This window comes from Tachysurus fulvidraco, chromosome 17, assembly GCF_022655615.1.
Source record: "Tachysurus fulvidraco isolate hzauxx_2018 chromosome 17, HZAU_PFXX_2.0, whole genome shotgun sequence".
NCBI lineage: Eukaryota > Metazoa > Chordata > Actinopteri > Siluriformes > Bagridae > Tachysurus > Tachysurus fulvidraco.
The window spans coordinates 22,230,904-22,258,403 of NC_062534.1; the positions used below are offsets into that span (position 1 = coordinate 22,230,904).

Below are 27,500 nucleotides of genomic sequence, written 5' to 3' on the forward strand. Positions count from 1 at the left end.
TCATTTAATGCAGGGGTTCTCAACCTTTTGCAAGCTGGGCCCCCCAAAGCAGGTTCATTGCAGTTAAACACCCGCCGCCGCCCCCCCACACACACACACACCACCTTGCATAGATAGATAGATAGATAGATAGATAGATAGATAGATAGATAGATAGATAGATAGATAGATAGATAGATAGATAGATATTATTATTATTATTATTATTATTATTATTATTGTTATTATTATTATTATGAGTAGTAGGCCTATCATCATTATTAGGCTATTGCTATATCATTATATGAGGTTACATGCTTTATTGTTTATTATTATTATTATTATTATTATTATTATTATTATTATTATTATTATTATTATTATTATTATTATCACTAGGCTATTGCTATAATTGGGAATTGGCACCAGACCTCTGATATTAATTTATGCTTTATTATTGTTATTATTACTAGGCCTAATAGTAATAGGCATATCATCTGCATTTTTTACAGAAGCTCGTCCAAACAAAGCTCACAGCATAGCGCGTCTCACAGCAACACTCAATCGTGTTTTTAATGATTCAGTGATTTGAACGAATCGGTTGAGTCAAAGATTCAATGACCCATTCACAAACATCTGTCTCATTCTTGATGAATCGGCCGTTTGAACGAATCGTTTGAATGAACGACTCAATGACTCGCTTAATAAAACCGCTTATCACCCGTATTTCCGCGCTCACTATCGACAAACCAGTCCGAACACATTTTAATTTCTATTCAGGAGTTATGTACTGTATATACAAAACGATAACTTTTGATGACAGTAGTTTAGTGATTAAAAAAAAAATACTTTTTTTTTTTTTCAGATTTTATTTTTTTTCCTCCGCCCCCCGCGATAGTGTCAGCGCCCCCCACGCCCCACTGGTTGAGAACCACTGTTTTAATGAATCCAGGCTTTTGACACACTGCTTTCTTCCTGTTGCTTCGGATATTTGACACTAAAAAAAAACGATCTAACCAGTGGTGTAGTCTATGTGATACGCAGGTATACGCCGTATACCCACTAGGAAATGCCAAGGATTTCCGTATACCTACTAGGAAATGCCAAGGATTTCCGTATACGCACTAGGAAATGCCAAGGATTTCCGTATACGCACTAGGAAATGCCAAGGATTTCCGTATACCCACTAGGAAATGCCAAGGATTTCCGTATACCCACTAGGAAATGCCAAGGATTTCCGTATACCTACTAGGAAATGCCAAGGATTTCCGTATACCCACTAGGAAATGCCAAGGATTTCCGTATACCCACTAGGAAATGCCAAGGATTTCCGTATACCCACTAGGAAATGCCAAGGATTTCCGTGTACCCACTTAAAAAGCGTGAGGATACGTAACAATATCGTTTTGTGACAGAACTTTCATTCATAAATTCACCCCGCACTGTGTTGCGAACACAGACTGTGGTTGCGATTGCGAATCACTAACGCTTTTTGACCATTGGGGCTTCCGTGGCCTGTGACCTGATCTGACGTCACCTACCAAGGAGGAAAATGAGTTGCTTGGCGGTGTTTTTGGCGCAAATTTGAAATTAACTAACTAATGTAAAAGAAGACATGAAACGAAAGCAGACAAGCCTGAGCCTAAAGCTACAGCAGCTTCGGGTGACATTTCACCCACAGCCCGAGTACAAATGTATTTGGAAAGCTTTGTAAACTACCAGTTCATTCAGTTCATAATATTCTGCAATGAAAGAGTGTTGGTGATAAAACTGAACAAATGTTTATTGTTCACTCTTAAATGTACATTGAAAATTGACAGCTGATAAAACCTGTGCTCCAGCTCCCATATTCATATAACATTTAAGGCTAAATGTAGCTCTTAAAGGTATAAAGTTCACCCAAACCTTAAAGGTACTAAAGTTCATTTCCTCACCCTCAATTTGTTCCAAAACTGTATGAGTTTCTTTCTTCTGTTTAACACAAAAGATGATATTTTGAAAGATGTTGGTAATCAGACAGTTGGCAGCACCCACTGACTTTCATAGTCTATATTTTTTCCTACTGTAAGTCAATGGGTGCTGCCAACTGTCTGATTACATTTAGCCTTAAATGTTATATGTATATGGGACCTGGAGCACAGGTTTTATCAGCTGACTGTCTTTTGTTAATTATAATAAATTGGAGTGTTGATAACACATAAGCAGTCTTTAATAATGCTCTCAATTACATGTAGATGCATATTTTATGCATCAGTGAGTGTGGTGGTGCCTATGGGGTGTCGCTCTAGGATGGGTGCGTATGAGGCTGGGGGGGGGGGGGTCACAGTATACTCACTACAAAAAACTAGACTACACCACTGGATCTAACTATGATCTATCAAAATCCCAGAATTCCAAATTTTATATCTTATTCTTGATACAGTTTGATGCATGAAATTTGCATGATGCATGAACTAGTACATAAAGAAACGTCGGTTGTTAGGACAGAATCGTGTACGTTTCACTTAATGTTTAAATCTCTTCTTTTTTCAATATAAAATGACACATTTTTAGCCTCACATACTTCTTGCTGTAATCCACCAGCTCTAATCACAAGCCAGCTTCTTTTCCTCTCACTGTCCCTAACACCGTGGTGTTTCTGCATTGGCTGCTCTTCTTCTTTAATCCCGCTCTCCGTCACTGTGGCTGCCTCCGCTCTCGTCTCCTCGCTGCCGTATTTTGCTCTCTGGTGTGAAGATCGCTGCAGGAGTGCCAGCGCCCCGGCGTTAGGTACCGTACTCTCGCCTTCGCTTCCGTTTCAGTTTCAGCACAACACATTAAAGCAAGAAAAACAGCCTGTAAAGAAGTAGAACTGTAAACGTTACGAAAGAAATAGGCACGGAGTGTTTCTCCGGCTCAATAACAGGGTTATCAATAACGCTTTTTGGCTTAAATACTAAATAAAAAAAAGCAAATCTATCAAATTATTAATTGATAAAACTATTACTTACCTTTATGCTTTTTACCAGGGGCGGTTCTAGGATTTCATCTTTAGGGGTTTTAGCCCTCAGTGAGAATTTAAAACAAGAAGACTTTTATATTATATATTATATGACCACATAGTAAGCCAAAAGTTATGGTGTTATTAAATGGCAAAAGTGGACACCAAAATTTTATGCATGATGTAATGATGTCAGTCTTAAATCAGATCAGTTCATGTATGTGTGCATTCTCTACAAACAGTGTGTCCAATGAATGCAGTCATTAATAAACAAATATTCACAAGACAAAGACCAAATCAATAAATGTTATTTTTATTTAGTATTGAATGGATTGTTTGCATTAATATTTTGTTTGTGCTACAACTCTGGCAATAAGAATAGTGACATTTCACTGCTTTTGGTTGCCGTCTTTGAGTCTTTCCGCCGATTAACGTTATAGATAAACGCCTCCGGCTCTGACTGCGCGTGCACGCTGCGCGTACCTGTGCTTCTCCGTTCAAATAAAGCAGACAGCTGAAGACGCACTTTTGAAAGACTACAACGCACACGTGTAAAAGCGAAGAAAAAAACTTGCTCTTGGATCAAACTGATAAATAATTTTCTTTCCCATTGACGGCATGTCCTGCATTTTAACGTAATTTTTATTTTTTATTTATGAAAGTAAAAATTATACTTATAGTTTTAGGGTGGCTGAGATCACAGACAGGGGGCTGAAGCCACCCTAAAAAAAGGCTAGAACCGCCCCTGCTTTTTACCATTAATAATTTCGTTGTTTTTTTTTTTTTTGCCATTAGACAAATAATGCTTTCTGAATTTCCAAAACCCTCAGCTCATAAGATGCCCCTCCTTCTTTCCTGTTTCAAATTTGCATACTGAACCATGATAGGTTTATTTATATTATGATGTAATAAAAACAAATCTGTCACATGTTGAAAATGTTGAAACCTAATTTAGACGTCCCAGTGATTTTTAACTCCTTCCTTTTGCGCTCTAAAGATCATGTTGGAAATTCGGGTCAGATGAAGTGCAAAAGTTTGTACACCTCAAACAAATAGGGAGTAAACCAGGCATTGCGTCATTGACAAAGCAAAAAATAAATAAATAAAGTGCTTGCTAAAATATTAACTGAATGAATTTTATTGATAATAAAACTATTTTCTCAATTTTATTGTTTTGAACTTCTTTTCTAAACATGTTATATACATTCATGAATTCATAAAATCATTTATGAACAAAAAAGTTCTAATGCTAAATAAACAAAATCAATAGTAACCTGGAAAAAATTACTTTGATTCGAAGCTAATAGAGGTTTAAAAGCTTCAAAATGTAAGATATTACTTGACATAATCAACACACAGCAGCATAGCAGCATTCGCCTATCAGCATACAGTAAAGCAAGCATTAGCTCCAGCTGAATAGCTCCAGCACTGTAACATTGTGTTTCTCTCTATCCTCTTACACATGCCTCAGCACCACGTGGGAAACTCGAGCTTTTCACAGCTGGTGGGTAAATTTCAGATCGTCAAGATAAGCAAAGTGCAGGCTTGGTGAATTTCCAAACAGGAACAGGGATTAAAATGGGTGCCTCCTGTTTTCTCAGCAAAGTCGGAGAAAGCAGACGAGTCCACGTTGTCGGATATATCGCCCCTGTCGTCAGGCATGGACTCGGGCCAGCAGTCGCCTGTTTCTCCTGAGAATAGGAAGAATCAAAAAGGCATCAGGAAACTGTGGGGAAAGTAAGACACCCTCTGAGTTCAGACTTGTCTCTTTCATTCCGTTGACTTTTGTACTGAAATGTAGTAATATCGTTCTGTGTTGGGGAAATAATCATCTACACGGTGTTGTGATGCAGCTCGACATCAAGCAGAGTCATTTTTACCGATTCAAAGTCAGTCATTTTCCAGTAATAGCATCAAGTGTCAAGTGTATTTATTTTTACCAAAGCGATTACCGACGCTAACAGTTTTCATTCATTAAAAATGACAAATTGAACTTATTATCCATTTAAATGTAATGTTGTGGAATGTCTGGGAAAGTTATCATGAAGAGTCCTTCCTTCAACCAGACTCTCTTTCTTTCTTTCTTTCTTTCTTTTTTTCTTTTGAAGTTAATAAGACAAATGCAGTTTGTTGTGTTGAGGGCACAGTGGCTTAGTGGTTAGCACGTTCGCCTCACACCTCCAGGGTTGGGGTTCGATTCCCGCCTCCGCCTTGTGTGTGTGGAGTTTGCATGTTCTCCCCGTGCCACGGGGGTTTCCTCCGGGTACTCCGGTTTCCTCCCTCGGTCCAAAGACATGCATGGTAGGTTGATTGGCATCTCTGGAAAATTGTCCGTAGTGTGTGAGTGAATGAGAGTGTGTGCGTGCCCTGCGAGGGGTTGGCACTCCGTCCAGGGTGTATCCTGCCTCGATGCCCGATGACGCCTGAGATAGGCACAGGCTCCCCGTGACCCGAGAAGTTCGGATAAGCGGTAGAAAATGAATAAATGAATGAATGAGTTTGTTGTGTTACCAAGAAATCTGTTACACACAAACCCATCATTTTTGTTTGTGTCTGTTATTTTGAAATCAAAATAAATGGAAAATTTCACCATATCAAACAAATTTGGAAAACTCCATTTACGCAGAGCATCCTTCAAACACGTTCCTGTGCAAGTTGTTACTATAGAAACGATGACGTATTTAAACGAGCACATTAACACAGATCCGTGATTTGATCTGAACCTTCTAACCAATTAGATTCAAGAATTCCACTCTGTTGTGCTCTAAATCACACAATTATGTTATGTACGTCTGCCGCGTCTGTTACGTCAGGATCAGAAGGACGCAGTCTGGCGGTCTGCCTGCAGATGGTGTGGACGATTTCAAGAGGGGAGGAGTGCGGTCCACAGCGGGTCCTCGGCTAGCAGGCGCGAGCAACAGAGATTCAGCACGGTACGCCTGACATGCCAAAGACAGTCAGCCAGGATATTAGGGGATAATAATAAAAACACACTCAGTACACCCTGCAGCCTTGAGGTCATTATTCAGTTCCTAGTTTTATCAAACATACCTCCCACATTCGTCATCAGCGAATAAAGTGACGTATATGGTAAGTGAACGCGATAAATTGGTCGCTGAGTGTGTATAGAATCGTAAAACTCTTGTGATCTATGAAAGATCACCAGAAATGCAAAGCTGTTTTAAAGTTATTTGGTAACATCAGGTTCATACAAACGAATGATTACTTTTAAGAAACAAAAAGCTGTTTTTCTTCCAGAGATATGAACAACACTCCCTTCTCAAAGTGGACATGTGATCAGGTGTGTGCCTGGCTGGAAGATTATGGGCTGGGACAGTACATCCCCATGGCCAGTCAGTGGGTGAGCAGTGGACAGATTCTCCTCTCGGCTTCCCCGCATGACTTCGAAAAGGTACGCTCTAAAAACCACATGGATGTACACACAGACAGAAAGACCTACACAGAGGCAATAAGGATATTTTATCTTAATGACATATCTGCTAGTGGGATATAATGTCTGGAAGAGTGTCAGAATCGGTCAGAAGTGTCTGCAGGGGTTGGTGGGATTGACCAAGAGTGTGACTAGGAATGGAAAAGATGGATCAAGAGTGTCTGCAAGAGAGGGTTGGATTGATCGAGAGCAAGTGTGTATTCAGGAGCATTTGGGATTTTCAAGAGTGTATAGGATTGGTCAAGGATATCTGGAGACGTGCCAGAATTGGTCAAACGTGTCTTCAGGGATTGGTGGGATTGACAGGCAGTGTGTGCAGGAGGGGACAGGATTGGTCGGGAGTGTCTGGATAAATGGACAGGATTGGTTGAATATCTGCAGGAGTGAGTGGGATCGGTCAATTGTTTATGCATGAATTGGTGATATATTGGTCAAGAATGCCAAAGGACAGGATGGTGATGTTTAAGAGTGTTTTCTGAGGTGAGCAGGATTGCTTAAGAGTGTCTATGTCAGCGAGTGGGATTCCATCAAGTTTCCTTCCGCAGTACGCAAGAGTGGGATTAAATACAGTCCCGTACATAGACATAGCTGTAGTATTGAGATGATCTCATGCTCCCTTCTGTCTAATTTGTGTCACTGCAACTCAAATCCACTCTTCCTCACAGACCAGACCGTCATCAGTTGTTCCTGCAGCTCCACATTGTCATTTCAGCTCAATCTTTGTTTTCACCTGCCGGGGGTGTTGGCTGAGGGCTAATTAACACTGACGACTGTGTCAAGCACAGTTACAGTTCTCAAATCACACTTGTCATCATACCTGAAATGTGCACTAGTATTCTCCTGTGGGTCTCACATACAATAACAAACAGGTCTGGATCATTTGGTTAAACAAAAATAACCGATAGATTAAACGTAATTCAACAGCACAAGTAAATATTATTCATACAGCAGTCTAGATGTATAGTAGGTGTCATAACGTCGTAATTAGATCATGTTTAGTCATAATGTGATATTGGATTAATATTTATTACACTCTATGCAGTTCATTAATACTATAATGACTGTATGACATGTTAATTATTATGTAATATGCAAATTTTGGACTAGCACAGATGTTTGTGGTAAGTGTGTTTATTTGACACACTATGCAATATAATATGATGATATGTTAATTATTACAGTACAACATACTGCATGATTATTATTACTATTGTTGTGGTGGTGGTGTTCTTGTTGTTATTGTTGTTTTTTATTATTGTTGTTATTATTATTGTTGTTGTTATTATTATTATTAATGTTGTTGTTGTTATTATTTTTGTTGTTGTTGTTTTTATTATTATTATTATTATTATTATTATTATTATTATTATTATTATTATTATTATTATTGCATTGGCTTTCTGAAAACAACACCCTTGACACCATGCCATAGACTTTCTGAGATATCTTTAATCTTGAAGGTTAAGAATATTGTAATATTTTGAAGTGTTTACATCAAACATATTAATAACTCTATTGGTTTATTAGGAGCTGGGAATGAAACACCCGCTGCACAGAAAGAAGCTACAGCTCGCCCTTCACTCCTTCACCACGCGGCAGAGTGAAAAATCCGCAGAGCTCGACTACATCTGGGTCACACGTGAGTATTCAGCGATGACTGCAGTTAACTTTCAAATCATGTGTGTATGAATTTAGGCTCAAATTCTAATCAAAGGGATATATTCAATATTCTATATTGACATTATACCACATTTATAAGGAAAATACACATTTATGTTTATTAAAAATATTGTCTTTGAAAGAAAGGAGATCTATGCCATAAAATAATACACATTATCCATAGAAATGGAGATGTATAAAGATGAATAAAGAATCGATTCATCGCAGGATCGAATTCAATCCAATTCCACAGATACCATCATTTTAATCCCAGATTGTGCTGATGAGGAATCGCACAGTAAACTGTATGATGTCTGATGTGTCCGTCTGTATGATTTGGTTGGTGTATCTTGCAGGATGGCTGGACGATATCGGTTTACCTCAGTATAAAGACCAGTTCCATGAAGGCCGTGTGGACGGGAGGATGCTGCAGTACCTCACTGTGGTAAACACCTCAATATGGATCAGTCCCTTAATCAGGCTGCTCGTATTTAACTTTACACAAAGGCGTCGTTCTGATGTGGCTTTACTTTCCTCAGAACGACCTGCTGATTCTTAAAGTGACAAGCCAGCTACATCACCTCAGCATTAAATGTGCCATCCATGTGCTGTACGTGAACAAGTTCAACCCTAACTGCTTGAAGAGGAGACCAGGGGACGAGGTGAGGCAAAGCAAGCCTTTTTTTTTTTTTTAAGATCAGTGCACTATAATCAAAACCACTGAATTGAAGTTTCTACTTTCTCACAGTCACAGATGCTGACGTCACCCTCGGATGTGGTGCAGTGGTCGAATCACCGTGTGATGGAGTGGCTTCGCTCAGTAGATCTAGCTGAATATGCTCCCAACCTGAGGGGTAGCGGCGTGCACGGGGGTCTCATCGTGAGTCACATTTACTGTGATTTCAAGCCAGAGCAGCAAACATGCTTACAGCCTTATGTCTTGTGCTTCCTACTGAATGCTAATTTGTCTCAACCGCTTACACCGAAGTGTGTGCATGAATAATCCTCTAATTTTCTTATTCGGACGTCTAGATCCTTGAGCCGCGCTTTAACTCGGACACACTGGCGATGCTTCTGAACATCCCGCCCCAGAAGACCCTGCTGAGGAGACACCTCAACACCAACTTCAACTCTCTAGTGGGAGCTCAGTCTCAGCTGGAGAAACAGGAATACATGGAGTCTCAGAGCTACACACCTCTCTCCACTACAGCTAAAGTCCGGGTACTGCATCTGTCTCAGCTTTCACTCTGTAGTTCACTCCCAGAACTGACTGAGCTTGTTGTACAGTATACAGATCATCGATCCATATTGAAATTAGCTGAACAAGGCATGGGGGGGGGGGGGCACGGTGGCTTAGTGGTTAGCACGTTCGCTTCACACCTCCAGGGTTGGGGGTTCGATTCCCATCTCTGCCTTGTGTGTATGGAGTTTGCATGTTCTCCCCGTGCCTCGGGGGTTTCCTCCGGGTACTCCGGTTTCCTCCCTCGGTCCAAAGACATGCATGGTAGGTTGATTGGCATCTCTGGAAAATTGTCCGTAGTGTGTGAGTGAATGAGAGTGTGTGTGCCCTGAGATGGGTTGGCACTCCGTCCAGGGTGTATCCTGCCTCGATGCCCAATGATGAGATAGGTACAGGCTCCCCGTGACCCGAGAATAGCTTGGATAAGCGGTAGAAAATAGATGAATGAATGAATGAGCAAGGCGTTCTAGGCAGAGCTGAATTCTGCAGGAAGGTAGAAGGTAGACATTGCATCCTCCTATAAAAAAATCCTCACTATGGAAGCTTAACTCAGCTTAACAGCTTGACTCAGCCTTAGGAATAACGGTCTTGAGGTGCAATGAAAATGGGACAAACGGTCTAGACGAATTAAAACGATCTAGATTGGCACTGTGAACAAATCCTTGCTAGACATATTCGGTCAAAATAATTAGAAGCGTTGTTATTTCTTAAAGTTTTTGATGGCTGAATATTTGCGTCTATTGTGTTTATAATCACTGTTGCCTCTCACTCTGTTTTTCCTCCAGCCAAAGAAAATCGGTTTCTCCAATTTTAGCCAGCTCCGAAAGAAGCGCCCTGACGACCCTAGCAACTACATCTGCCCTCTGGAGTCACCGAAGGTTCTGACACTGCTTAGCGATTCCCAGCAGCCCAACGCGGGCGTGCAGGAGCGGGACCCTGAGAGGAGGGAACAGGTGGGGCCTGTACTGGGCTCGAACTAAACTAATAACCCACCTCCCCCTGAGCTCAGCACCAACTTACCTTCCATTCACTCATTCCCTGATCTCCTGAGCCACACCTCCTCAGTGCCATCATCTAATCCCAACATCCTCCACTCACCAACACGACGTGTTACCGAGTGACGAAGACAGACTCACTGTGAACTCTGAGCTTTCATAATTGTATGATTTACTGCGATGATCATATCACGTCACGTCATCATCTTCCATTTTATAACCCATTTAAGAATTTTGTGCTGTTTGGGGGGAAACAGGATTGATGACCTTGTGCAATATTTGTACATGTATTTAATATTTATAGTGAGGAATTTTAACAGGAATCAATTTTAGGGATAATTTTTATATCTTTTCCATATTCAAGGGGATATTTTTATAGACAATGGATATTGCAAAGAACATTGTATATATTTATAAATGGGTAAAAGAGATGAAATCTATGAAATATAATAATCAATAAACCTAATCCATCACTCACTGTATTTTATGGTTGATTTTATTTTTCCAGATAAGTCCCAATTTATACTAATGAATGAATCTCGCAATTGTACAGTACACTACAGTTTATGTCAAAGTAAAAGTCCTTAATAAAGTGCTTTAGAAACACACTGACCTGCATGAATAACATTCATTAGCCTCTTTTTACTAATGGATCCGGCAACCCGTTTTTCACGTAGGAACAAAAAAACATTGTTTCAAAATGGAATAGGTATTTTTTTTTAAAACATCTATATTTCTAATTTCTTGCAATTTGTTCATTCTCATTTTTATGAAAATTTAATTCCTTTTTAAAGAGATTTAATATTATTTAATTTATGTTGCCTGGTTGTTCCCCCTAAATGACTTTCCATTGTATTGTTAGCATTATTAGCGTGAAGAGAAAGTAATCAAAGAAAGTTAATAGAATCTTTTAATAATATATTTTTCATCAGGTCACACTGCATAATTTCCCTCATAGTTTGGAAAATTATGAAAAAAAGAAAAAAAGTCTAAATTAATTTAAGATTTTTGTTCTCATCAAAGATAACAGCTTGAAATTGATGTAAATCTTTCATGCACGTAAACAGACACCGTAAATGTTCACTTGTTATCTTTTACCGTCCACAAAATAGGAGGGTGCAAACTTTTGCACTCAACCGTGCAAACTAGATGTTTTTATTTTTTAATTATGCTCGCATTCAGTTCATTTATCACCCGTTGTTGTGCTTAAGTGTTGATTAGCTGCATAATTTCAAAGGTTTTCAATGTTTTCTTCGTTGGTGTTTGATGAATGGCTCGACGTTTCAGATGCAGATAACGAAAGGAGCAGTGATGCAGATTGAAGCATTATCAGAAGGCATTAACCATCTCACAGTGAGTCTTTCTCATCCTTCTGCTGTAATTATACCTCTGGCTCATTAACACCCTAATAGAGTCGTGTTTGCCGTTTTGAATTTTGTATGATTATTCAATTCATCTCCTGATAAGAAGAAGCTACAGCTTCATGTGTTTAGTTTCTGTTCTCCTCATATCAGCTCATATAAAGCCAATGAAGTAACCATGTTGTCCTGGAGGTTAAATACATGGATGTGGTAGATCAGTGGCATTGGACTACAGATCGGAAGGCTGTGAGTTCAAACCCCAGGTCCACCAAGCTGCCACTGCTGGGCGCCTTAGCAAGGCCCTTAACCATCAGTTGCTCAGTTGTGTAACATAAAATAAAAATGTATGTCGCTTTGGATAACGGTGTCTCCTAAATGCCGTAAATGTGTGATCCAGAATTACAGGCTTCTGGGTTTAATTTTTAATTATTAAAAGCCTTGAAAAATGGTAAGGGGAAAAAATATATTTTATAGTTTGAAGATCAATAAAGAAAAGTCTTAGTGTCAGGAGTTCACAGGATTAGACACAAGTACAAGAGAGATTTTTATTTAAGTAGTAATAATTAAAAAAAAAAAAATCCAAAAACGTCACAAAATTCTGGGCCAAAAAAAACCAAAAACAAACAGAGCACAGAGCACACAAAACAAGAGGATTAGTAGCGTTGCGACAAAGATTAGCGTACGCACGAGGGTTTAAATAAGTGAACTAACCACAGGGCAGGTAACATGCAGAAATGTGCAGGTAATAAGGACGTATGACAGAAACAGGAAATGACAAAACAGGTAGAAACAGGAGATAAAATTAATAAAAAAATTGGTGTTGGAAACAAAGTAAATTAAAAACAGAACAAAAAGTGGAGGTGGGAAGATCTGTGACGCTTAATAAAGCAGCATCATTATTAAAACGGAAAAGGAAAAGCTGGAGTTTAAAAAACTGATTTATACTGATTTATATCTGGCAGAAAACAGACAAAACTAACAAAACGTTTTTCTGCCAATTTATTCGCTTTGACTTTGACAGAAATGCAATATACAAAATACAAAAAATATACAAAATATTTTGTCTACTTTTATTCCTTGTCCTGAAATATTCTCTGTCTGCAAAGATTGTACGTCAGTCTAAAAAGTCAGGGGACACGGTGGCTTAGTGGTTAGCACGTTCGCCTCACACCTCCAGGGTTCGATTCCCACCTCCGCCTTGTGTGTGTGGAGTTTGCATGTTCTCCCCGTGCCTCGGGGGTTTCCTCCGGGTACTCCGGTTTCCTCCCCCAGTCCAAAGACATGCATGGTAGGTTGATTGGCATCTCTGGAAAATTGTCCGTAGTGAATGAGAGTGTGTGTGTGCCCTGCGATGGGTTGGCACTCCGTCCAGGGTGTATCCTGCCTTGATGCCCGATGACGCCTGAGATAAGCACAGGCTCCCCGTGACCCGAGAAGTTCGGATAAGCGGTAGAAAATGAATGAATGGTCTTAAGTCATAATAATGACACTCCAGGTCTAAGAGTGGCTTTTTTGTTTTTGCGCTCTAACTCCTGCCATTGCTTCACCTCTCGCTTCCAGCACTTACTCAGCCGAGACGTCCTTCTGAGGGGAATGAGACGCAGCCACACTGCCATGGTGTGACCGAACGCCGCTCGGCTAACACCGCTACCTCCCTGACCTGCATCAGACCCCAGTTTCCTCACTGATAACCCACAACGTCCCTGACACTTGATCCAGCCTTCAGCTCTCACCTCACACCTCGCCCTAACAAACCAACTTCCCTGCAGAATCCGCCAGAAACAGACCGAATCTGATGGCACTCGAACACCGGCGCTTGTCCAACACTCAATACACACCCACTACACCCCGCTGAGCTTCAGTCACACTGCCATCATTACTGTCATCTTTAGTAAATTGTATCAGCAGTACTTTTCTGTGTGGATGTATAATAATATATACTGTATATATAAAAGGTAAGCACAGAGTTCTATAGGTTTAAGGTATATTTAAATGTATATTTTCATAAGCATGATGTATTTTTGGATTAGGTTTAACAATTTAAAAAAAAAAAAGCACAACATGATAAAATAATCTTGATAAATACTTCATTGAATATTTCTAGACACTCCACTAGTATATTCCCATACATCATGAGTATTTTAGTGTTATTTTTTATTTATTTTGAAATATTTTTAGGGACTGTCACCTTATACACGTAGCTGTAAGTAATCTGTACTTAAATAAATGTATTACATCAAAAGAATGAGTTTCCTGCACTTAAAGATGAACGATCCCATAAAATTGGTCTGATTCTTGTAGTCGATTAGCTTGATTCGTTATTAGCCTCTGTAGCTAACAAATAAGACAAGCTTACGGCCACCAATCAGCAAAGAAGATGTAGGTCGACTCAGACTTTGGACACCAAATGATGGAGAGAGAAACTAATATAACTATTGATTTATGGACAATTTACTTTACGAAGACAAAACACTGTGTTCATAAACACAATGGCAGAGTAAAGTCTCTAAGCATTAAAGTGCAATGTTATTGAAACAAGCCCATGTTTGTCCTTTTTGTTACAAATCCCTCTAATAATGGGTGCAAATGTGTCCAGGCAGCTTTAAGCCGAAAAAAGGATAAATCAAAAGTAAACGAGACTTTACTTACGAGTCTAACGAGAAGACTCCCACTGAGCAGATGGACGGTTCTGCTTCTGGGAGGATCTTACTAAGGAGGATCCCAGTTTGTTATTCTGCCTTAAACTAGTTTTTTGATAGGAATCCAGGGAGAAGAAGAAAGAGCTGGACAGAGTTTCTCTTTCCCCAAACACAAAAGAAAGACTGATCCTGGTGAGTATTTCAGCTAAAATAATGACTTGTTGTCAATGTTGTCATGCTGTCAATAAGCATGTTGTCGATAAGCTAAGAGCTGATTGACCTTGATACTGACTGTCATTACTTGTTTAACTAAATAACAATATTGTATATGATTTGTCATGACCGAATCACATTTTCATAGTGCATCAAGGAAACAACTCTTTGACCCAGGATCAACCAAGATGAACCAAACAAAGAACCAAACCAAGAACAAACCCAGGGTATTCCAGTCCCTATGGTCCAGCTCCAATAAACCATCAACTGCATCATACTGCTCCCTCTTTAGCGACTGTATCCATGTAGCTACATCCAGGACCTGTGAGTATCTTCACTTCACAGACCCAGATAAGAAGTTCTGGCCAAGCGAAGCGGTCCTGCGGGAGATCTTCCTAATGAATTACATCCAGCGCAGCTTCCAGCTGAACCTTACCGATACCTTCAGCTGCACTGTGATGACTCATGGACAGAGGTTTCTTTTAGGGACCGATTGGGTCTGGGCTGTGCTGGATCCACCCAGTAAAAACCCCAGAATCCAGATTGCTGTGCAGGTCCTACACGTTGCAGAGAACACTCAGGAGGATTATAAGGAACATTCCAGTGTAGAGATAGAACCATTTGAAGGGACCAGAGCTGAGAGACTGGTGGAGTTCTGTGCTGGAATTGGGAGGAGCTGCTTTGCTTTGTTCCTCTTCTTTGGAAATAAGAAGAATCCTGGGAACATCTGTGGACTGCTGAGTAACAACCTGCATCAGGCCCTTGGGAAGTGCGTTAGAATTGATCAGAAGTTTATTGAGGGGTTTTTCAAAGGGGCAAAGGGTTTTGTTACTGCCACTGGGATGCTGCATGCGGTGGCTAATAAGAAGGAAAATGACCCTCTAACAATGCTTGTCAAGTTCACATAAGGTTATAAGACTCATGTTCACCGTCATCAGCTGCTTTTGCTAATTACACATGTCAAAACCGAGGGACCATTGGGACATACAGCCTGAAATTTTCACAGTAATTTCACAATGCTACACACACACACTCACACACACACACACAGACACACACATGCACACACATACATACACACTCACACACACACACATACATACACACACACGCACACACACACAGACACACACGCACACACACACAGACACTCACACACACACACACAGACACTCACACACACACAGACACACACACAGACACACACCCATACACACTCACACATACACAGACACACTCACACACACACACATAGACACACACAGACACATACAGACACACATACACACACTCACATACACACACACAGACACACACATACACACACAGACACAGTCACCAGCTCTTTGTCCAAACTTAATTTGTAGAAACAGAAGTCGAGACTGTCTCTCACTGCTAATGAGTAGATGTTTAAGATTTCAGCCATAAATTCTCAGTGTTCAATACAATTTGCTCACCATGAAACCGGGCACTAAGCTTCAATGACTTGTTATTAGCTTCATATCTACAAACGCAAACAAAACGTATAAATAAACTTGCTTTGACATTTTCTGTCTAAATGCATGTTTAAAGTAACTCAATAAATATTTTGCAACTAAACTGAAAATTTGGGAACGGGATGCATGTTTAAGGAATGAGCTCATGGGGGCCATCGTAGAATATGGTTGTACCTCCCAGGTTGTAGGTTTGATTCCTGCCCCCTGTGACACTGAGGATGAAGGTCTGATGAGGAGTTTTCTAGTTTCCTCCCCAGTTCAAAGACATGTTGTAGGCTGATAGACATTTCTAAACTGTCTGTTGTGTGTGAGTGTGTGTGAGTGTGTGTGAGTGTGTGTGAGTGTGTGTGAGTGTGTGTGAGTGTGTGTGTGTGTGTGTGTGTGTGTGTGTGTGTGTGTGTGTGTGTGTGTGTGTGTGTGTGTGTGTGTGTGTGTGTGTGTGTGTGTGTGTGTGTGTGTGTGTGTGTGTGTGATGGATTGACACTCAATCCAGTTCATCCCCTGCCTTCTTCCTCAAGTCCCCTGGGATAGTCTTCCTCACAGCCTGTGTAGGATAAGATGCACAAAACATGGATGGATGGATATTTATATACATATTATAATAAAATACCCCATTATGTATGGACAATAAAGCTGAGTGAATGTTTCCATCCAGACCTGGATTAATGTTCTACCACAGCATGTCCTGATACGAATTATTCCACTTCGATCTCTGCCAACAATTGTTCAATGAAATTAAAAATTATTTATGAACATCATTATCGGGGACACGGTGGCTTAGTGGTTAGTACGTTCGCCTAACACCTCCAGGGTTGGGGGTTCGATTCCCGCCTCCACCTTGTGTGTGTGGAGTTTGCATGTTCTCCCCGTGCCTTGGGGGTTTCCTCCGGGTACTCCGGTTTCCTCCCCCGGTCCAAAGACATGCATGGTAGGTTGATTGGCATCTCTGGAAAATTGTCCGTAGTGTGTGAGTGAATGAGAGAGTGTGTGTGTGCCCTGCGATGGGTTGGCACTCCGTCCAGGGTGTATCCTGCCTCGATGCCCGATGACGCCTGAGATAGGCACAGGCTCCCCATGACCCGAGAAGTTTGTATAAGCGGTAGAAAATGAGTGAGTGAGTGAGAACATCATTATCAAGCTCATGGTATCACGTGTTATACTATAGCAGCTACAGTATAACATATAGCATTGTAGCATGCTGAAACTGGAGACTCCTTCCTTTCATGTTACTTGTAAAAAAAATAATAAACACCCACAAAAAATTTTGCTATATCATAAAATGGTGCATCTCCCCCAAAAATCCCTCTGAATTAATCATTAATATAGAAATGATAACATATCAGAACAAACCTGTTAATGTATACATATGTTTTGTAGCTGCACTAGGAACAGAGTTGCTGTTATATAAAGTTAATATAAAATAAAGTTAACAGATTCTTTTTTTATTAATTTATTTTTGTATGTACAATACAGATATTCTTGAATATTATATCCGACACAGTGGCTTTATTGATGTAATAAAATGTATTTTACAAACGCTTCTGATGACGTTAGCGTGTGTGTTAGTACGCGAAGGTGTTTTGTGAACCGTAGCCGAGTTTGGTGAGATTTGGGAGGCACGCGTTCTGGATCATCGGGGCCGGGCCACACATCACGATCAGCACGTCATCGGATGGAGGAGGAAGGTGAGCTTTCAGCATTGATGTGTCCACAAATCCTGTGCTGTACTTCCAACCTGGGGCATCAACAGAAACAATAACACTGAGATATATACTGTACGGTTCTTTTGGACGGGTGTCGAATAAAATGTGGATATACAGTATATACATATATATAAGATAAAATAAGACAAGATGATGCTTTAGCCCTCCCACAGAAGGGACATTTGTCTCGGTCCACATAAGCTGCTTTCAGTAGTTGTCCACCTACAGTGTGACTCGTGTTGTTAAACTCGATCCAGCTATTGATCATGTTGGTGCTGCTTGTGTTTTTACCTTGTGGAGGTCGATCTAGCGTGTACCACACGTGGACTTTATCTGGGTGATTCCTCCCGAATTCTTCCAGTTCCTTCCTTAACAGGATGTCCTTCTCCGTCTGTGAACGGTAGTTACAGTGTTGGCAAATATAAAACGTACATAAAATCTTGTCACGGAATAAAAAAGGCCAGTGAGTAACTCTGACTAACTTCCAGATGTTGAGAAGCTTCTTGTAAGAGTTTATGTTGGCTGAAGCTTCCTAGATGTCGGATGTTAGCTGATCCTTTTTTTGTTTGTTTGTTTGTTTTATTTAGGTTTCAAAAATTTGTGTTGTTTATTAACAGTCGATGCCAAACCTTGTTATTGTGTGCATTTCTGTCCTTGCTCCTGTGTTTTGTGATTTTCTTTTCATTTGCCTATTTTTTTATTTATTTAGGACTCTTGTTTGCTTTTAGCCTAACTTGTGCCTGTACCTGACCTTTAATTTTGCCTCACGCTTTTGGATCTGTCTGCCTTGAAATCTGCAGATGCTTCCGAGGGCCACCAAGCTTCCACTCCTGGGCCCCTGAGCAAGGCTCTTAACCCTCGATTGCTCGGATGTATAAATGATATAAATGTGAGTTGCTCTGGATGCGTCTTCTGATCCTTCCCTTACCTGATGTGCTACAGTACATAAAATCACAGCGAATAATACAACGTGGATGACCAAATTTGTGCTTGTTATTTATTCCTTATTAGCACATTTACTGTATAATGGGTTTATCCTAAATGTATATAAACCACAGTTACAATGAAGTACACACTAAAATCACGGTATTAAAATGTGTCGGCACCGGAGTGTTGCTCAGTAACACCGAGATAAATTATTGTGGTTTTCATATGGGTTAAAATGAGCATTTTATATATTATTAATATTAATCTTTAGGTATGACCTGGTCCATCGTTACAGATGAGGTAAATATGCATCACTCAGCACAGTTCGCTGGCTAGTTTGTTGTTAACATTTTGATAACATATTGTTAACATATAGCTGGATATCCTTACATCTGAAATATTATTCTTGGGGACAGTCCAGAAATAAGGAAAGCATGGTTTTGCACTAGAAGATAATTAATGGCTCAAGGGCAGTGGTGGCTAAAGTGGTTAAGGCTCTGGGTTGTTGATCGGAGGATTGGGGTTCAAGGCCCAGCACTGCCAAGCTGCTACTGTTGGGACCTTGAGCAAGGTCCTTAACCCTCCCTGCGTCAGAGCCACTGTATCATAGCTGCCCTTGTGCTCTGACCCCAACATCCTCAGTTGGGATATGCGAAGAAAGAATTCCACTGGGCTGTTTATGTGACGATAATAAAGACTTCCAATGAAAAAAAATTCAATTGTGACTTACCTGGTTGGCGAAAATCAGTGTGCACTTGGTATCGTCTGTCGGATCCGCCGTGATGGCGTGGATAAGCTGCAGCATTGGAGTGACGCCTGTAGATACATGACCAACAACATCAGATACAATATAAAATGAGCCTGTATGCACTTATACCCTGTTTCAAGAGATATATACTGTATGTACAAGTGTATGTTATATTTATTGACCTGTGCCACCAGCGATCATTCCCACATGTTTAAACTTCCTCAGCTTGGCATCTGACTTTTTATCAGCCCGTATAGCAAAGCGACCTTAAACAGAAATAATATATCACTGAGAGTTCAGTTCACACTCAGAATAAACTCTTCTGCCCTCTGTTGGTTATAAATTGATGGTAGCAGTTAAACATTTCAGTTAATTGAACTTTGTTGTTATTATTATTATTATTATTATTATTATTATTATTATTATTATTATTATTAATTTCCTTCTTCTAGCACTGTATTAATCTTTGCTCTTTCTTACCCTTGCCGTTGTAAACCAGAAGGCCGTTCGGCCCTCGGAAGTCGACGGTGTCTCCGATCTTCAAATCATTCAGGTATTGAGACATTTTGCCCCCATCAGGGTAGTTTGGGTGTGTGTTTTTATAATATACCTAATTTAAAAAAAATGTGTAAATGACATCTCTATAAGCAAGACAAGGGTGTGAGTGAAATAATTTGAACCAATTTCACATAAAGTTCAATATAAATCTAAAGAGTTATTGGCGATTTCGTAGTGAAGAAGCCGACCCTACCTCTTCACTTTATATATCTACATTAAATTTACTTCCTACCTTTATGACCAGATCGACGTGTCCCTGGTCCTCATCACTGGAGACAGGAGTGTAAGCTCTGATCACCAGATTCCCGTTGATTTTGGCAGACAGGTACACATGCTGACCTTTTAGGGTGAAAACGAAAGAATCGATATTAATATAGCACCTTTTATCACCAAGGAAACAAGGAAAACATTACCTAAAGCTAAATAACAACAGCTTCATTTCTAATCTCTCAAACGTAAACTAGCATGCTAGCTGGATGTTAACTGTGATGGCATTGAAGCATAAACGCTTCTACACGACTACAATAAACCAATTAAAATAAAGTACAGACAGTTAAAAGTTAAGTCAGAGTTAGAAACTGTTGAGATAAGCATGAGAGTGTGAGAGTTCGTACCGACTGGAAGGCCGAGCACATGAAGAGATGACGGGAGACCGAAGCGGAACCTTTTCGTGTCGTGTGTTATGTCCTGTCACGATCAAATCAAACAAAACAAGTTTTTTTTAACTAAATACTGAATCATTAAGGTGACAGAAAGCTTTAAAGGACTGAACATTCATAAAATAATTGATTGTAATCAGATATGATGGTAAGAATGAGACCTGATTCCAGCATTCAGCTAGCTTGTAGTGTTATATACAGTAGGTATTAGTCAAGTGTGACACATCGAGAGTGACAGTCACTCATTTCGTTTCTTTTGTCACTGTCTCCCGCCACACATCGTATTTCTCACGCAGAAAAACTTTTTGACTATTTATCATATATTTAATAAAGCCACAGCTCCCAAAATGTATCAGTCCGCACCGCTGTCTCTATGGAACCGGGCAGGAATCAAGCGCGTCTCAGTTCTTATTCGAGCCTGACACTTATCAGCCAATCAAATAAAGAGGCTCCACAACAGCCAATCAGAAAATAGCACTATTGTATCTGGGTAAGATTTAACACAACAACCAATACAAAAAAAAATATATTCATTAGTGAGGGTATTTTCAATGGTCGGTTTGAACAAAACCTCAACAGCTTGTCTCTGGACGGGACATTGTCCTCAATCATGACCCTAAAAATGTCTGTGCTTGTGCTGAACTGTTTTAAATGGGAGCAACATTACACATGATAAAGGTGTCCAAAAAGGCAACAAATACTTTTAATAACTAACACCAGTCATAATCTCTCTCTCTCTCTCTCTCTCTCTCACTCTCTCTCTCTCTCTCTCTCTCTCTCTCTCACACACACACACACACACACACACACACACACACACACACACACACACACGCACAAATTAATATACTTTGTATTTGATTAAATTGGGGCCAGTGATCTTGGGGGGGGGAGGGGGGGTGTCACGCTTGCCTGTCTTGAAAACTTGAGAGCCCTGATGCTAGCTAATGTTTGAAATATTAGGAATGAAGCTGTTGTTAGCTTTAGCTTACGTTTTACCGTGCTAATTGTTAATGAGGTGATAACGGTAAATGTTTATCATTGCTAACAACAACAACGAAAAATATGAGTTTCTGCTTTGTAAGGTTAAACTGAGTGAAGAAAGAGAAGAAATGCTACGATCGTTTTACGCATCCGTTTCTATAAAGATCATAACGTATGTATGCATGCAAGAAAAGTTCAACTCTGAAATAAAGACTGTCTAAGAAATCAATTTAACTAATAGTGTGATAATTGTTTTACTTTGGTATGATAATGAGACTAATTTGATTCATTTGATATCATTCAGCATCATTAACATCGCTAGGTGTCAAATTATACCGTTCCAGTTACCTTGACTTTAATTACTCTAGTAGATGTTTAATAAAGTCATTTATTTATGCCATAACGTTTTTAATAGCATTAGTATGATCGTTTTAGCCTTGTCAGTGGACTGGAGTGTTTTCTCCATTTTCTTCACGACTCACCTCCTTCTCTATGAGGGGCAGTGGATATTTAACGCTGGGATCCTGTAGTGTTTTAGGGAACTTGCTCACTTTTTTTCTACTTTCAGAGTTTCCCGATTTCAGGAAGAGGAAGAGAACGGTGACTAACACTGCGGCGAGTCCAATCAGCACAGGAAACATCTATAACACATAATTCAATTACAATTTTATTTGTATAGCATTTTAAACAATTAACATTGTCACAAAGCAGCTTTACAGAACATGAATTGTTTATGTGCATTTATTTATATTTATCCCTAATTATTCCTCAGCTTCAGGTGACTGTGGCAAGGAAAAAGAGTTCCCTTAGGAACCAGACTCTAAAGGGGACCTCATCTTCATTTGAGTGACAGCAGAGAGTGCGATTATAAATGATCATAAATACCATGGTCCTGTCTGGGCCGTATTTATATCAAATGATCCATCAATTAATATTGAACAATGTAGATAGATAGATAGATAGATAGATAGATAGATAGATAGATAGATAGATAGACAGACAGACAGACAGACAGACAGACAGACAGACAGACAGACAGACAGACAGACAGACAGATAGATAGATAGATAGATAGATAGATAGATAGATAGATAGATAGATAGATAGATAGATAGATAGATAGACAGACAGATGATAGATAGACAGACAGACAGACAGATGATTGATAGATAGATAGATAGATAGATAGATAGATAGATAGATAGACAGACAGACAGACAGACAGACAGACAGACAGACAGACAGACAGACAGACAGACAGATAGATAGATAGATAGATAGATAGATAGATAGATAGATAGATAGATAGATAGAATCTAGAAAATGCCAAACGCTGCTTAAATCATTAACATTAAATATTAGTTGGATTGTTTTCATAAAGAATCCAAAAAGCTCTAATGTAAACTACTGTGTCTGTGAATATCCAGTTAAAAAATTTATATTTTTTATTCTGAATTTTTATATTTCTGTAATGTACGCTGATTAAAATGAAAAAAAAAAATGAAACTGTAAATAACTGTGTATACACTCACCGGTAGTGTAGCATATTTCTGAATATAAAATATGTACTTAATACAACCGTTATAGGAATATAAGAATATACAGAATGTGATTTCTTAGCAAGAGATTTAAACAATTGTAAATCCTAGAGCATTTCTTTCTGAATAACACTGAGTTCATATCTGCAGTAGTCTGTTAGAGTCTTAGTGTTACTTTGTGTTAGTCACTGAGACAATTGAGAAGAATGTTATAAGGAAAGTCTTACCAGCTCCATGTTCTCGTGTCTGATCTGTACGCTTGTGCGTTTAGCTTCTGCTTCGTGCCTCAAATCCACGCTGACCTTTGCACTGAGTCATTTGAAAAGGCAGAGTAAAGGTAAGCCGTCACACTCTATCCAATCACGACACGGGATCCGTGGTGCTTTCATGATCTGGCCAGTGGTAGCTGATTATTTGAGTGAACCGAGCTGTGAGTGGGAATGATGTACGATCACCCCACGACCTCGTGAGAGAAGCTGTTCAATGCTTGTGTGTGTGGAATACAGCGGTCCTAAATGATCTTTTTTTATTGTCTCAGTAATCGGCCTGCGATTATTCATTTCTATATTCTTGATTATATTCATGTGCAACACTGCACACTTTTCACATTGCACTCAAACCCGGGTTATTGTCGTTCTGAAGCCCGCTTTTAACCCCGGATAGAGGAAGCGTTTTCTTATTTAGCTCCCAAACTTTGGAATAGTCTCCCTGATAGTGTTCGGGGCTCAGACACACTTTCCCAGTTTAAATGTAGATTAAAAACGTATCTCTTTAGTCCAGGCGTACACATAATACATCCCATAATATTGTGCACTATTACATCAGAGTTGCAAATATTATGAACAGCAGCTATCATAGATATCTATACATAGATGTCGCCTTGGGGTCCTAAAAATGCGTCAAAACCGCCGCCATCTTTGTACAGTGCTCGTGTACTTTAAATGCACAGACGATGCCGGACTTCTGTGCTGCGTTTGGATGTTCAAACAAAAGAAATATAAAAACCAGACAGCAAGGGATTACATTTCACAAGTGAGAATGTGTTTTATGATATTGAATGTTAGGAAATTATATTTCTGGTCAAGTTGGATTGTTTTAGTCCTTGGTTAATGACCGCAGCTAATCCATGCTAGTTACCCGTTAGTTTTTGACAGTTAGGAAAACAGACAATGTTTGTAGGTTCCGAAGCTCTTAATAAGGACATTAAATATTGACCCATTCTTTATTTGCTTTAAAGTGAAGACCCAACTTTATGTATGTTCTGTAAGATTCCCTTATCTGTCAAACATATTTTATTAGATTGTCCTGAACTTAACACAAGCAGAATGCTCTTTTATCAAGTTACTTCACTTAAGGACATATTTAATGACATTATGCCTGAAAAGGTTTTGGATTTTTTTTATTTTTTTTTTTATCGTATGTTAATTTAAAATAAAAAATTGTATAATATGACTTGCTGTTTATATTTCTTTTGTTTTTATTGTATTTATATGATATTTGTGTTTTTGTAATTTAATTTTTGCCATGAGAATAGCTTTTGATTGCTGACATGGTATTAAATAAAATAATCAGAATCTGAATCTGTTTGTAGATTCCCAAATGATAAACAGAGACGTCAGTCATGGACAAGTTGCAGGGACACTAAACACTTTTTTTTTTTTAATGGTTATCTCAGCTGACAGTCCTAGAAGGATGTCACCAGTTAGCTTGGCAGTGTAACACATAAGTTCAGCCTCAAAGTCAAACTTTGTTTTTTTTGTTTTGTTTTTTTTTTTTTTTGGTTTATGTGACTTTAGTACATACTTATTTAATGTGGTAAAAGTATTGCGGGAAATAAATAAATAAAAGATTTAACAGTCTTTGGCACCTTGACTATCTAACTTTCACATTATGTCCCTCTCAAATTTGTGATTTGCTTCCACCTGCAAATTGCTTTGTGTATCATATTTAATAAACCAATACAATTTAAATGTTTAAATGAACATGTATAGTCACACCATTGTAGCAGTGTCGCATGCAGTAGGCTATAAGGTAAGTAGTGATTGTTCATTTCAAGTACTCAAGTGGAAGAATGTAAGTAATAAACTTACACCTACTAGCACTATGCATTATATTGTGAAAAAGTAGATTATCTTGATATCAAAACCTTAAATTTTCTCTAGACATAATGATAAATACATGTCTGACCTTTGGAACGAACCAAAAAAAATGGAAATCGCATTCATGACGATTTATGGTGATTTTATTTCTTTGCTTACATTGGCGCTAACGCATTAAGAGGAGGACGGTCCCCTGTACCAAGATGGCGGCTCAATTGACGCATTCGTTCCAATGTACTGCCGTAAACAAAGCGACATCTAGTGTATGTATCTATGAGCAGCTATGTTAATCCCTCTTCACTGCTTCATATGCGCTCATGAACTTACGCTGCCCTCTAGTGGCCATATCCTTTTATTACTCGGCAATATAAAATGATCCAATTGCTGAGTAATAAAAGGATATGGCCACTAGAGGGCAGCGTAAGTTCATGAGAGCATAAATTATCACTGGTGAGTCAACAGGTCTTGTTTAGAGAAAGTGGAAATGCTTGAAGCCTAGAAATTAGATTTTTTTTTTGTGAATTTTGAAATTTGAATTTTATTCAAGTTTTGAAATTTGAAATTTGAATTTTTATTCAAATTTCCCCATTGTACTATGAATAAAGGATTATCTTCTCTTCTCTTCTCTTGTATTATGTTATCTTATCATATCTAATCTTGTCTTGTTTTATCTTATCTATGTCATATCATATATTGTCTTGTCTTATCAAATCTTGTCTTGTCTTATCTTATCTAGTGTTGCCTTATCTTGTCTTATTTAATCTTGTCTTGTCTTATCTTGTCTTGTCTTATTTTATCTTATCTTATATCATATAATATCTTATCTTATCTCATCTAGTCTTTTATTGTCTTTTCTTGTCTTGTCTTATCTTACTAATTTGGACATTTTTTCTATTTTTTGTCATGAACCAAGTCATAGAGATGAATTTCATATTAATGAATTTATATATTATATAATTTGGTTACCGTCATAATCCATCTTTATGAACAATAATATTAGGTTTATTATTGATCTCGCAGTCATGGACCTGTTTAACTGACAATTTCAATCAGTGTAAAGAGATGAATGATTTTCCAGCTGTGAGTCTGATCTAAAATGAGTCAGGTGTTTTTTCTCTGTTGATAACCTTATACTGGATTTTAGTGGTTGAAGATAAACACCTTTATATTTTAGATGATTATGAACAAACACTTGGGTTTGATTTCACTATTTACTTTGACAATAATCGTTCGTATGGAGAAAAAAATAATGATGAACTGTCTGTTGTTTTGGGGTTTTTTTTTTTTTTTGGGAACTTTTCTATGGATATATGAACCCCTCGTATTGTAGAGAAAAACAGCAATACTGATGAAACACTACAAATTCTTTAAGAATTCCCCTGAATGTCCAGTTTCACATGAGCTTCAATTTAACCACCTGTCAGGAACTTCTGAGACAATTCCCTACCAGACCACTAGAGGGTGTTTTTTGCTGCTTCAAGGTGACGTGACATACAAGTACGGTGACCCATACTCAGGATTTGTTCTTTGCATTTATCCCATCCAAAGTGCACACACACATCCGTGAACACACACACCGTGAACACACACCCGGAGCATTGGGCAGCCATTTATGCTGCAGCACCCTGGGAGCAAGTGGGGGGGGTTCGGTGCCTTGATATCGTGGTATAGCCGGGCCGAGACTCAAACCCACAACCTTAGGGTCAACCATAGGCCACAACTAATGATGTGTTTTTCCACCAGTGTCTTGTTATCCCAAATGTGTTCCTCTGTATCAGTCTTTGTTCGACATTGTTGGGTGTCACGCTTCATTTCTGCGTGTTATTGTCCCAGGGTATGTTGTGAAACGCGAATAAAATGCATGAAGAACGTCCTGCATTTGAGTCTGGGTTTTAAAGCTCCTCAGGAAGACGTGACACCACCACTGTGGAGCGGGACATGAGAAAGACCTTCAATCTGAACATGGACACAGATTATATCTAAAGTGGCTGATAAATCCTCTCAGAGATGTTCCATCTCCAGATCTTTACAAGAAACGAGGATTCAGGACTCAGGAAACACTTCCTTATCTAAGAAAGATCCAAGATTTTTCATTTTGTATATTAATATTGGTCACTTTGTAGATGGCTGGTTACTTGTTTTCCAGGAAAGTGGATAAGAAGTTTTGAGAGGTCGTATGAGGAGCACTGAAATCATGTGTTTATGCTTTGGTAGTTTTGGTATTTATGCTATAAATCTCAGACTGTTCATCACCATGGAGCTCACAACCTT

At 39.1% G+C, this 27,500-nt stretch overlaps 3 protein-coding genes across 15 annotated transcripts in view; 2 read left to right on the top strand and 1 right to left on the bottom strand.

Annotated features, from left to right (window-relative positions):
• Positions 1-10,786, top strand: part of ppfibp2b (PPFIA binding protein 2b) — a 79,675-nt gene extending 68,889 nt beyond the window's left edge. For 11 of the 13 annotated variants that reach the window (XM_047802348.1, XM_047802353.1, XM_047802352.1 and 8 more), the window contains 11 exons: positions 2,716-2,748; positions 4,431-4,463; positions 4,561-4,696; positions 5,773-5,892; positions 6,218-6,371; positions 7,938-8,049; positions 8,426-8,514; positions 8,609-8,731; positions 8,818-8,949; positions 9,102-9,290; positions 10,095-10,786. In XM_047802348.1, the coding sequence (XP_047658304.1) occupies positions 2,716-2,748; positions 4,431-4,463; positions 4,561-4,696; positions 5,773-5,892; positions 6,218-6,371; positions 7,938-8,049; positions 8,426-8,514; positions 8,609-8,731; positions 8,818-8,949; positions 9,102-9,290; positions 10,095-10,289 (1,316 nt within the window). In that variant the 3' untranslated portion in view covers positions 10,290-10,786. The remainder of the gene's footprint in view (positions 1-2,715; positions 2,749-4,430; positions 4,464-4,560; positions 4,697-5,772; positions 5,893-6,217; positions 6,372-7,937; positions 8,050-8,425; positions 8,515-8,608; positions 8,732-8,817; positions 8,950-9,101; positions 9,291-10,094) is intronic. The other 2 variants (XM_047802351.1, XM_047802354.1) reach the window with 2 other exon arrangements.
• Positions 10,787-14,705: 3,919 nt separating this feature from the next.
• rep15 (RAB15 effector protein) lies at positions 14,706-15,425 on the top strand. Its single transcript, XM_027135368.1, has one exon. It carries the CDS (start codon positions 14,706-14,708, stop codon positions 15,423-15,425), a length of 720 nt encoding a protein of 239 aa, XP_026991169.1.
• Positions 15,426-17,434: 2,009 nt separating this feature from the next.
• Positions 17,435-23,493, bottom strand: LOC113635677 (NADH-cytochrome b5 reductase 2). The gene is made up of 9 exons (XM_027135241.2): positions 23,358-23,493; positions 22,075-22,233; positions 20,564-20,636; positions 20,182-20,288; positions 19,872-20,001; positions 19,574-19,657; positions 19,374-19,459; positions 18,008-18,107; positions 17,435-17,748 (listed from the first exon to the last, which is right to left on the bottom strand). Exons 1-9 carry the CDS (start codon positions 23,364-23,366, stop codon positions 17,576-17,578), a joined length of 921 nt encoding a protein of 306 aa, XP_026991042.2. The 5' UTR covers positions 23,367-23,493; the 3' UTR covers positions 17,435-17,575.
• Between the last annotated feature and the right edge of the window lie 4,007 nt (positions 23,494-27,500).